The sequence below is a fragment of the Atta colombica genome, unplaced genomic scaffold, assembly GCF_001594045.1.
Source record: "Atta colombica isolate Treedump-2 unplaced genomic scaffold, Acol1.0 scaffold179, whole genome shotgun sequence".
In the NCBI taxonomy this organism is placed as follows: domain Eukaryota; kingdom Metazoa; phylum Arthropoda; class Insecta; order Hymenoptera; family Formicidae; genus Atta; species Atta colombica.
In genome coordinates, this window is record NW_017259270.1 from 66974 (window position 1) to 80213 (window position 13240).

General features: G+C 35.1%; 1 protein-coding gene across 1 annotated transcript; it reads right to left on the reverse strand.

The window, feature by feature from the left end:
* Positions 1-368: 368 nt before the first annotated feature.
* On the reverse strand, positions 369-13196 carry LOC108686383 (short stature homeobox protein 2-like). Its single transcript, XM_018191663.1, has 5 exons — positions 13025-13196; positions 11988-12362; positions 2820-3053; positions 1086-1519; positions 369-779 (listed from the first exon to the last, which is right to left on the reverse strand). The coding sequence occupies exons 1-4, from the start codon at positions 13194-13196 to the stop codon at positions 1152-1154; spliced, it is 1149 nt and encodes a 382-aa protein (XP_018047152.1). The 3' UTR covers positions 369-779; positions 1086-1151.
* Positions 13197-13240: the final 44 nt, after the last annotated feature.

Consider the following 13240-nt stretch of genomic DNA (forward strand, 5'->3'; position numbering starts at 1 on the left):
CGAAGTAATATCGCTGGTAAGAAATGTTGTGACCGAAATCTACTCTTGGAAAACGACGTACAGTTCCTTTTACATGGATGGTCAGTAATCTTGGCACTTTCTGAATTTCATCGTAGATTATCCTCAGAAATTGCTTTTGCAACGTATAATAAATCTATTCTTAGAGATGACGTAAAAATCTTTTTATTCTGCTGATGAGTAATCTCGACACGTCTTGTTTTCTTGAATTTCCTTATCGATAACATTCGTATTTGATAACAAAATGTATTTTAGAAAATATTCTACGATTTTTTTTTATATAATGTTATCAAAGAACTGAACATACCTTGACATTTTTTGAATTCCTACGTTCACAAATATAACATTTCGACAAACGTTCCGTTTAAACATGTCTTCACATGCATGAGCATACACAAAGCTACGATGACTTCCGCTCCGAACGAATGCCCGCTAACTTGAGATGAAAACTGGTTCAAGAATTGGTGACGAAACTTTACAATGTGTCGCCTTCTTAATCGTTGCTGATTAAACTTCACGTTTTACATCACAGTTCTTCGACACAGAATACGCTAATCGAGATACAAGCGAGACTCCCGATTCTGTATACATTATATATATTACACGTTTCCCGTCGTCCTTCCGCAATTTACTTTATACACATTGAGTGTCCTTTGTACTTCTCAGACTCTTCGGCACGTCGCGGATGAAGAGATGCACGTGTTTCGCTTTTATATTCTATACGCAAGCAAGTTTCTGCACAAAACAACGACACGTGCAACCTGTAATTTTAATCGTGTACAAATAACTGTAATGTTTTTACTCTCAAAATAATGTAAAAAAAAAAAAATTAAAATTTCTTAAATTTGAATTAAAGTTTTCATTTAGAAAAAATATAGGTCTAAATTTTATAGAATTTTAACGATAATGATTGAATACTTTGTCATAAGATATAATGTACCTTTCCTATGGTATCGAAAATTGAAATCACCAAGATCATGTCGGTCTACTATCAATCTTTCTATCGCATTGCTCTAAGTTACATTTCGATGAAAATACAGATCTTCTTCGAACCTGAATATACTTACCGTCAACTCGCACTTCTTCATCCCCGTCGAGTCCCTCTTCGTCCAAGACGTACCACACCGCGAACCTTACGCAGGCCTATCGAGCCCTAAGGCCTCCTGGTGCCGTCTCGCTTTCAGCCTAAGGTCTGCGATGCTACTGTTCTTCGAGCGAGCCGCCGCAGCGGCCAACGACGCTGCCAGGCTCAACGGATGAGGAGGATGACCAGCCGACGGTGCCGGAGGTGGCGGTGGCGGTGGTGGTGGCAGACAGAAAAGGCCCCCGGCTGCCGCGTAGTGCAGCACCGCTGGATCAAAAGCTGATCCTACTGTGACATTTGTAGTTCCCTGCATCGGCGGCGGATGTAACCTGAGGGCTGGCAGGTAAGGTGCAACTCGACACGGCTCCAACGTCGTCGGTGGGCTGCGCGGTGCCAGCACCATACTCCCGGCGACGCCTGTAAAAAAATGTAATTAGAACTACCAGTCGAATATTAATCCTAGAATACTGTCACTAGAATAATATAGCTTCCCCTACTTAATTCCAGGATTACCCTTTCCTTCAGTTTTTCGACGAAAATTGTTTATAAATTGTACTGTCATGATCTGAGTTTAACATACAGTCTCTGATATTCTTTTTGTTAACACAAGTTCATCACATGATAGGATCACTCATAAAAATTATTGCACATAGGTAAGATATTATGGTGTTTTCTTAATTGTTCTCTGAATCATTAATTTTACTATATTCATTTCATTAGAATCTGGAAATTATATGTGAATAATCAAAGAGGACTAACAATAGACAATAACTAATCTGACTGAATTTTAATAATAGACAATTTAACAAGATTATATATACGATATAATATCTGATCTTCTCTTTGAAGATTTAACTCAGCAAAGATAACTTGTTATGTATTGTACATTATCATTTCGAAAAATTTGTCTTACAATTTATAACTCGGTATTTTAAAACTATGTTATTCTGCGATATTGTATTATATGCATAATTCCGAATTAGTAATTTTTTTTAATACTGAAGATGACCTAATTTAAGATCGAAACATTTATTTTTCCAATTGAATGATTAAAATATAAAAATTTTCGTTACGAACATCTTGCGTTGTGGTTTATGGCGTTAAGAGATTTACTATTGCTATTGATGTAGTATTGCTATTGACATTGGGTTATATAAATTATGTAAAACTAACGAAGTTATCTTTTTCATTATTTTTTTTTTACGTAATTATCTTTCCTAATGAGTAATTGTAATTAAATTTCTAACAAATAACAAAATTTGAAAGGTACTGTTTCATTTATTTATTACTCATTATTTTAGTTTTTTCAGTGAGTAATTCAAACGCGTAATAATGATAACAAGTTACTTTTCAAAATGACTTTTCTTTAATACAACCGTAGTTGTTAGTTAGCGTTACTGTGAAAAATTGCAACGTCAAATTGTTCATTATAAAAAATAATGATATAATAACGAGAAAATAACTTTTAACAATCTTGGCTGTTGATATATAAATTTTACAAAAAAATAGACTACTTTTAATTAATGTAATACAAGTTTTTATTATATATACTTCACACTTTTAATGATAAAATATTTCTGATCTAGACTTTTACAAATAAAAAAGTCTATTATTATTTCTAACTTAAAGGCAAAGAAAAAAATAAGCACATTATATATCTAGGAAGAATTAAGCGTGTTATATCCACTGTAGAGTTCCGTTTGCGACAGCATATTACCTTTGTGTAACTGGCTCTCGTGTTTACGACACTTAGCACGTCGATTTTGGAACCAGACTTGTACTCGCGCTTCACTGAGACCGAGCCGCTGGCTCAGCTCCTCCCTCATAAACGCGTCCGGATAATGCGTCTCATCGAAAAGCCTCTCAAGCTCAGCCAATTGCTCAATGGTGAAGTTCGTCCGTGATCTCCTCTGCTTGCCATTGCCGCTTCCGTTGCTCCGACAGCTGGATCCTACAAATTAATTATTGCTCGAGCAAATAAAAAAGCGTTAGGCAAATACATTAAAAGATAACTATATGTTTCTCGAATATATATTTGTTCTATTATAATAAGTATATATAATAAATTATTATAACGCGGTGAAAAGATGAGTTTTCTGTCACTGTTAAGGAGGTCTTCGCTCTAATTCTTAATCAATAGGCAGTTTATTCATAATAATATGTAAAATAATAAAAATCATGGAACAAAAAGATTACTAGTAATGTCTTATGCCATTATACATAATTATTGTTAATTTTATATGTTGCTAAATATTTTCAAAATGACAAAATAAAAGTTGTAAGATGCTCATTTGATGTATACGCATCGTTCATTTGACATATATTCTTAGCTTTTTTCATTGAAGGATATAAATTTCTTGTAAACTGTATGGTCAGTTTAAATGAAACTTTACGAGAACAAACACTTAAGTGTTTACTTTATAATTATAACGATTTTTAAATTACTGTCTTATACGCAAGTGTCTCAATTTAAAAGAGAATAACTACAGGATAAGATTACATCTTGAACTTAATGTAAAATTCGATAAATTTAGAATTAAATATCTTCAAAATAATACGGAAATCGTCAATGAAATTTTTTCTAGATATTATTGATATTATTAACTTTTGTATTACATGTATATTATAGACTTGTTTTATATTTCATCAAACGCGAAAACCTCCTTAAAGAATGCTTTCGACAAAACAGAAACTTGAATGCTGTGAGTCATCACCGAAGATGTGCAGCGAGTAACAGGGAAGTTTTCGTCGCGCGATGATTAATTCACAGGGACAAATGCGAGCCGCGAACCAGAACGACCAAGCCAGACCGATGCTATTGAATTGATCTTCGTGAATCGTTCACGGGCCATTTCTTCCAGTCTGAGTGCCATCAACATATATTTCGCCACCTTATGAGAATCTTATTCAAATCGAGATACCGACATCTCTAATTAGATGACATTAGACAAGTATATCTCGCTTGAGTGGGAAAACCCTCAACAGTTATACCCTCTCAACATATCGAGGAACTGTAAAAATAAGTATAATCCAGTCTGCATAACTCAGTGTGTATCGATGTGTATAACCGCTATGTTAAGCTTGTGCACAGATTGCGGGATCGCATCGAGGACGCATCTTCACGCGGAAGATTCCATCGGACAGATGCAGAAAGGCGAGGGAGGAGGGTGATTAAGGTGAGATGGTACGAGTTTACCCTCCCTCGTCTAGTGGAGAGAGTAGGGATGACTAACGACCCGGTATAAGACTGCGTAGCTCACCACTTTGCTAAATTATATAAATCACATCCCCTTCGTCAAGGGCTCTTACGCGAGACACTTAATCCACCTCTGTCCCTCTCACTCTTCCTCGTCATGAGCCCCTTTCGAGTTTCCGCGCCTCCTTCTCGTCGGCAACACCTCGAAAAGCCGTAGTACCGTAGTTACTTTACATTAAGCGACCATTAATTAAATCGTATAGCCGTTAATTATCCGAGCGTCTCTCTAACTCGCGGCGATGCTTGTGGCCGCTCTATACGATGCGCCAAGAAAGTTTTTCGCTTCGGAGCATCTTTTCGTTCATCCTTCAAGATAATTATCTCTTTCTTTTTTTTTTCATGACATTTACACTTTTATAATATTAACGATTTTCACAAAATTGAGAATTATAAGCTGAACCAAATTATTGTATCAAAATTTAATTTATTAATAATAAAAATAAAATTAACAAAACAAGAGAAGCAGAAATGATCTGTAAATTCCTTTCAGAATAGTAATCGTATTTTTTAATAAGATTACTATTCTGTAGTTTTTAATCATTTATATATTGGATTGGAAAAAAAGTTTTTTTGTATTTTTTAATTCAAAATATATACATAATATCTTTATCAAAGATGAACGAAATTTAAATTTAAAGAAAGAGTTTTAAAGCTTGAAATCTCTATTTTCGGAAGGTTACTGGGTATATTTTTTAAGTTTCTGTGAGTTTGATAATTTTTACATTTAAAAAACTACGAGCTGAAAAAGATGAAAAATTTTCTTTTTACTTTGGGGATCTCTCACATGTCCAATAAAAATTTACGAAGATTTTTAATAACTTATCATGAAAGCTTGAAGCTTTCCCTACAAAATCATTTTTTTTTTAATGTTCCTATGATTTTTTTGTTCCTGAGTTATTCGCGAATTAAGTAAAAGAGCATTCTGACTTCGATTGCCTATAACTCCAATAAAATTCATCATACTGCAATTTAAAAAATAGATTCTTAAAGCTAAAACTTCTTGCTTCTCTTGTTCCGTTAATTTTATTTTTATTATTAATAAATTAAATTTTGATACAATAATTTGATTCAGCTTATAATTTCTCAATTTTGTAGCGAGTGATATAATTGTACCGAAAATTTCGCAACAAATGAAAAATTTTTGCAACAAAATGTTTAAAAATACGAAGAAACTTTTTCTCTGGCTTAATATTACATTAATCATACCTACAGGTTAAGAATTCAGATTATTAATAATCTTTTTCAGATTATTAATAATAATCTAACTTTTTTTCCCTCATTAGCGAAAGAAATTCAAATATAATAATTTATTATTAGCGAAAGAAATTCAAATATAATAAATTACTATATTTGAATTTCTTTTGCTAATGAGGGAAAATGTATGAAACGCAAATGAGAGTCGAGGAGCCAGTAAATTGCGTTTTTATCGTGGAATATTCTGCGGTGTCGCTTTCCACTGGGTAATAGAACGACCGTGCGATTTATCCGGAAACGGAGGCAAAAAACGAGACCCGCTATCTGCAGTCTACGTGCGTTTGCACGCCGGCGCGATCGCCATGCGGCATTGCGTACGGCGTACGGCGCTTTAATCAATTAGCGCATATCCGCGTAATCCAATCTGAGCCCTAGGCAGGGTGTGCAGCCCGCATCCATATGTACAGCGGTGGTTTAAAACCACCTCCCTCCTGCTCGCCAAAATAACTCGCGCGGTTTTCGACGCCCCTCGTCCGCGCATTGTTAGCATAACCCACGGCGCAACACATACGCGCGTTGTCGCAGTCATTAACTCGAACGTGCCAGCCGTTTATTCCCGTATGTACCGTAGATACCAGGGGGCGAGAATCGGCATCGTTTCGAATTTACAGTTAGCCTTCTCGTTTTTCATAAGCACTTACTTTCTGAAAAGAGAACAATGAATTGTGTGTCACAATAATTACTCTTATAATTTTGTTTATTATCTATTTGTTGTAATTTAATAAATTATGCAATTCTCGCAAGTCTTTCTGCGTTTACTATTAAATATTAGAGGAAAGTCCTCTATTATGAGATAGACGCCTAATATAAGATGGTGGTGTTTCTGCTAAACTAATAAACGTTATCTATTAGTTCCACCATGAATTTATTGCTCTTGAATTGAAAACTATTTAGTAGAAAATTCATTATTGAATCATGCCTGTTTATTTCCATATGTATCGTAGATATTGGGGGAAGAATCGGCATCGTTTCGAATTTACTTAGTTTATTTAGTTTTTAGTTTTAGTCGAATTTACTTAGTTTATTTATTTAGTTAGCTTTCTCATTTTTCATAAGCACTTTCTGAAAAGAGAACAATGAATTGTGTGTCACAATAATTACTCTTATAATTTGTTTATTATCTATTTGTTGTAATTTAATAAATTATGCAATTCTCGCAAGTCTTTTTGCGTTTACTATCAAATATTAGAGGAAAGTCCTCTATTAGATAGACGCCTAATATGAGATAGTGGTGTTTCTGCTAAACTAATAAACGTTATCTATTGGTTCCATCATGAATTTATTACTCTTGGATTGAAAACTATTTAGTAGAAGATTCATTATTGAATCATGCCTAGTCATTGTAAAAAAGATTTTAGAATTTGGATGTCTTCAAGTTTCATTGAGATGAGCCTTTAAATCTTGTTTATTATTTAATTAAATAAATATTTGGTAATAAATTCTTCATGTAGTGATAGAGTAAGGTCATACTAATAGAAAAATACGGGATATGTTGAATTGTTTAATTACAGAAATTAGATTTGATAATCGTAAAATCACAAGGCGTAGAAATTGTAATATGAAATATCCAGAGTATTGCTAATATGAAATAATCCATGCTCCTATGTTATAGTGAAAATTATTGCTAAAGAGTAAATGTTATTGTATATATAAAAATAATAATAATAAGGATAATCGAAATGAACGTCGAGTGCCTATTTCTATGATTTGATTCCAACTATCTGAAAACGAGTATAATCTATCGCGTACTCATTTTTCACGCACGCTGGCTGTGTTTGTTTGCATTTTAGAAACATGAAATAAAGTTTTTTAATTACAATACTGATATACTTTGTGTTTTATTATCGATTTCTCGGGGCATCTCATATTAGAAGCACAATTTTTTGACTTGCTCACTTTTTATGTTTCTTTAATTTAAAAAAAAAATGGAATTTGAATTAAATTTTATATAATGTTATCTTAAAGCTTATTAAATTCCCTTCAAAATAATCTATTATTTTCTTAAATTTTGCCTATAGACTTCTAGCATTTATCCAAAATGAACTCGGTATCTCATAATAGCCTTTCCTCTAAATATCATTCACGCGAATGAAATAAGTTTGTTAAAATATTTTAGAGACAACTTTTTCCTTCTAATAAAATTAAATAAAGAAAAAATGAGATAGGCGCAAGATTGAAACTGATCATTGTCAAGATCGCGAGACAATTGAAATTCTGAGATTCCATATTATTTTCCAAGTCCTAACACGTTTCTCTAAATCCCTTTGGCAAAACTACCTGAGTGTATCCCAAATGTCTCGATCCGAGGTGCAAAATCGTAGTTGCTGAACGTTATTCGATACTAGAGATCGAGACGGCGAGAGGGATTCTGCGGAACGAATGGGAGAGCAGATAACCGAACCCTGCTACTGGAAAACCCAAAGCAATCACACTTGGACGCGAGGGGTCACTAATTCAATTACTAAGAGCGCTGCCCTCTTGGCCTGATCCAGTTAAGCCACCCCCGAAGAGCTACCCCCGGACCGACCACCTTAGCTATACTATTTTTCTCCCTCCAAAACGAGTCGAGATATCACGGCCATTAGACGTATAAAAGCGTCGTCGTATCCCACACAGTCGCTACATATGGCACACGATCCCATAAATACGCAAGAAGCACAAGGGGAGCTTAAGACATGCAATCACTTATTGCTTAATGAAGCAAAGTGCCGGTTGTATCCTCCTACAGTAGACTACTTAGACGTTTAACCCTTTGTCGCACAATTCTTTCCGAATCTCAGAATAATCACGGACACCATTTCATTGTCTAAAAAGAAAAAAGATATTTTTTCTTTTTAACGGTTTTATCTAGACTTCATTAAACTTAAATATGTAACCACAGCTGAGAGCACGTGCATCGTTTTTCCAAATAAGTGTCTTTATTTTGATACTTTCATCATTTTAATGCATGAATATTTGTCGAAAGCTACAATTTATCATTTTTGTATCGCGATTTATCGCTAGTTCAGCGAGAAGTTCGAACGTAAATATGAAGGGAGCTCTTTTTCTTTCTCATTTTTCCTAAAGTAGCGGCTGTACACCCTCCGCTATCATACTTTAGGAAACTCGCGCCCCAAGTACCATAAATATACGTACGAGTGCACGGGCCTTTGACCAGCGGTCAAGCACCAACACTTACAGCAATCGTGGAAAAACACGCGCGACTGAAGACCGATGGGTGTGCACGCCACGCTAAATCGTCAGAAGAAGCGAAATGTACTTTGGAGTATCGTATCACTGGAAGTGCTCGTTTTTGAAAAGCTGCAAGGCTGATGGTATCATTTATAGGACTTGAGAAAGTATCCATGAAGCCTTCACATTAACTAGAAATAATTCCATTAGTATTAGAAAAAAATGATAATGAATACAAACTGACAAATTCCATAGTTTACTTAATGTTCAATTTATTTAATATTAGAGTTATTATAATTTTGTGAAACCTCATATTTTTTATCTACTTGTATCAGAATCGACATCAGTGAATGAAGTAAACGCACAGATATGAATTCTAATGAGTTTTACCCAGATTGAAAATTTCGTTGCATTTTCTCCATTTTCATCAACCTAAATTTATCAAATTTTTAAGCTATTAAATGATCATCTTCAATTAATAATACTCTGATAAATATCTATTGTTACTAAAAGTGACTTCAATTTAATCTTTGCACGTACATGAACAGTACTGTAATAAATATCTATTATTACTAAAAGTGACTTCAATTTAATCTTTGCACATTGAACGTATATGAACTATGATGATTTAATTAATATAGAGTAAGAGGATCGTATGGAGGCGATCAGTGCCCGCAAGGTGCATTAATATTTATTGCTTTACGCCTTTTCCGGTACACCGGATGTCCCCCGGCCGGAGGCGAATATTTATGGTTTTACTTTTGCAGCTGCGATGGCTGCCGGCCGGGTAGATTGCTTTTTGATTTGCGCTTAATCGGAAAAAGTTATGGGCCCTCGAGAGATAGGCGAGCTGCTGGTGCAGCAGCAGCAGCACCAGCCACCGCGCTTCTCGTCGTTCCCCCCGTTTGAGGGGCGTATACACAACTAACGCGGCGGGCCGCATATTAAACCATAAATTCATGGCGCCGCGTTCAGCCCGCTCGCCAAGTTATCGTGCAGAGAAGCGTACGTGGCGCATTACTTCAACGCTGCACGCTTTTTATAACGCCGTCGATTCGATCCTTCGTTCTCCGCTTCTTCATTCGCTCGTTTCCACTCGCTCTTTCTCATTATTCGCATATGGATTAATTATCCCGTGGTCAATTACTGCAAAATTATTGGATTGTCCGGAAAGTTCGTGCCGACTAACTTATATAATTTAGTAAATGTATACTAAAATTTAAATTTTCTGCGTTTCAATTTTCCTTCAACATCGGCATGAACTTTCCGGATAACCCAATAATTTATAGAAGTTAATAAATTCATTTGGAAACAATAAGATTGGAAATAAGATCATTTATGTTAAATACATTACTTTAAATACGAAGTACCACTACGATCTGAATGTTAAGATGTTGAACTATTATATATAATCATATAAATGAATTAATTTCAGAAATGATAATTGCCGATGATGCGTGCCGATGGTTGTCGAACTTTCAACGCCATCAATCTGAAATATCAATAATAATAATAGTAATAATAATAATAATAGTAACTATAATAGTTAAAAACTGTAATAATTCATTACAGTTTTTTAAGATTAAATTTAGGAAATTTGAGGGGATTATTAATATTTCAGATTGATGATGATGAAAGTCCGACAGCCATATCGGCATGTAATTATCATTTCTGAAATTAATTCATATGAATATTTATAATAGTTCAACATCTTAACATTCAGACCGTAGTGGCATTTCGTATTTAAAATAATCATTTGGAAACGTTTGAGATAGAATATAATATTCATAGAAGCGAGGAAAATGAATACTCGGACATCGGAACATTAGACGGAAATCGAATATTTCCCTACTGTGAAATATAAATTATAAAGATTTTAATAGAAGAAATGTCAAAAATATATTATCAGGAAGTTGATTCCGGAGTTTCAAATCACGAGGGACAACAGGAATTTTTAACCTTTTGCAGGAAATAATAAGTATTGTAATTTTTTTTAAAGAAAAATTTTCCTCATAAAAATCACTTATAATCAATGTAAGTGAAGTTTCAAATGCCAGAACATGATAATATGATCCGAGAATAATCCTCGCGAATCGATTCTTATGAAAGCGGTTTACTTTTGTTAGAAGAACTTTCCGTTTGTCTAAAGGAGAACGGCGAGGAATCGATGTAATTTCATCTTTCAATGCTCGGCAGAGCGAGAGTTTTATCGAAGATGACTCGGCTCGTGAGCGAAATCACCGATCGGGTCGTCGATCGTTACATTGCGAACGGTCAGCTATTCCCAATCACTTGTGAGCTTTATTGGACGACGACCTGAATTATAAACGAAGATCGAATCCCTCCGGTGCTGCGACTTCGATGCCGCCACTAGGAGGTTCCTGACCTTCCCGCACTCGTTCGCACGGCAATCGCAAACGGGCCAGCCTTAAGAAATGTCGATCAATCGAAATCAAAAGTGACAACCTAGCTCGCACGTTGGGTCAGGGCAGGCATAAAATGGGACGAAAGTCTGGGAATGGATTTTAGAATTTGAATTTGATTTAATTAAGTAATTCTGAATACGATAGATAAAAATATTTTTGTTTCATATCTATAATAGATATCCATAGTAGATATAGAATGTTTTGTTATGCAAATGTAATCGTGTTTCACACACATTACGGTATCGTTAATTAAAATTAACATATAATTCTATAGATTTTTCTTGTGCATTTTTAGTTTCACTAATGCAATTATTCTTCCAAATGTTATTTTGCGAAAAAAAAAATTGCAAGTTACTTATAATTCACAAAGACAAAACTTGCTTTTAATCTATTAGAAAATAAAATTATTCAAGAATTAAAGTTCTTAATAATTTACTATCTCGAATTTTGATAATTTATTTATCTCAATTATAATTTTTAAAAAACTCATTTTAATTTAATTTCTACAAGTAATTTTTTTATGTATTTACTCTTTCTAAATTATTAGAAATGAAAATTATTAATTTAATTAATAATTTTCATTTCTAATAATTTAATTATTATTTAATTAAGTATTAATTACGAACTTCAATAAATAATTACCTTATTCCATTCGAGATTATCAGGACAAGTCATAATAATTTTAGTCGTCTTTGGAAAAATAGACTTCCATTATTTTATATATACAACGCACAGAAATTTTAGTATAGAATTATTATTCTTTCACTATTATGCTCACCTTTAACGGAATCCTCTTGACCTTGTCCACTCGACCTTGTAACCTGCGAGGACACTTTGGCCTGGTCGTTGGAGAGTACGAGAGTTTTGCCATCACTAGAGTTTTGACTTTTTAATTCAACGCAATTTTCCGGGCTGGGTGATCGGTCCCTCGATATAGGCGGTGGCGAGGGGGTGCATCCGAGCAGTTTGCGAACCGATAGCTTTAGCTCGGGTGTCTTCAGGGGTGGCAAGTTCTCCGCGGTGTCTCGGATGTCCTTGATCTTGGCCGTGACGGAAAGATCCTCCGGTTGCAATCGACCTTCTGGCGACGGCGGTTCTTCAACGCTTCCGCTCGTCTCGATGACGCTAGTTGTAGTCTCTTGCGCCGCTTCATCTAAACAAGGTTTCTCTTGTATTCATCTGTCGCGCGGGACCATCCTAATCGCGAAGTATTAAGAACGATAAAGACGGCGATTAGGTCGATTCGTAAATAAATTACAATTTTAGCAGCAACAAGCATTCACAGACTTCTGAAATGTAATTTCTGTCATCATAACAATGTCTGAATTAATAAAAACAAAAATAAATTCTATATTAAAAAATGGATGTAAACGATTTGGTACTTCCAACATCCACAATTAATTTTTCTTTAATCCACATTAACACAAATTATATAGAATAGTTCAAATAATCATGCAGACTGCTGTTAATTCAAGGAATACACCAGAATACAATTTAACATAACTCTCACTATAAATTTCTTCTTAATGAATTCCAAATCGATATAAACCTTGCTTGATCACTAACAATCTGCAACACAAGCACATACGAATCGACCTGATTCGCATAGCAAATTTCATTCGACTCAGCACATTTTTTGATGCTCAGCATCATGATTCATATTGAGATCTATTATTGAGATCCCATAGAAAAGTATGCGCGCACTGCATCGATCAATTTTGATCGCGCAATTTTGATTAGTTTTCGATCAACTCAACACCTAAAGACTTAGTACATATAATATCACGGTGCATCAGAAAAGATGATAACACATACGGTGGTCAGCATCGTCCGCGACGTGATCACCGATGAGATGCGCGACACTGAGCGTAATCCTGCCGCCGGCGGCCGCTCTACAGCCGACGGCAGCCTCGACGCTCGTCGCAGCCGCCACCGCGGCCGCCGCGTTGTCGAAGCTCTTGGAGACGAACTGGGCGAGCTGCTCCATCCTCACGGTTATCAGGGCAACTCTCGCGCGCGACGTTGCGCCTC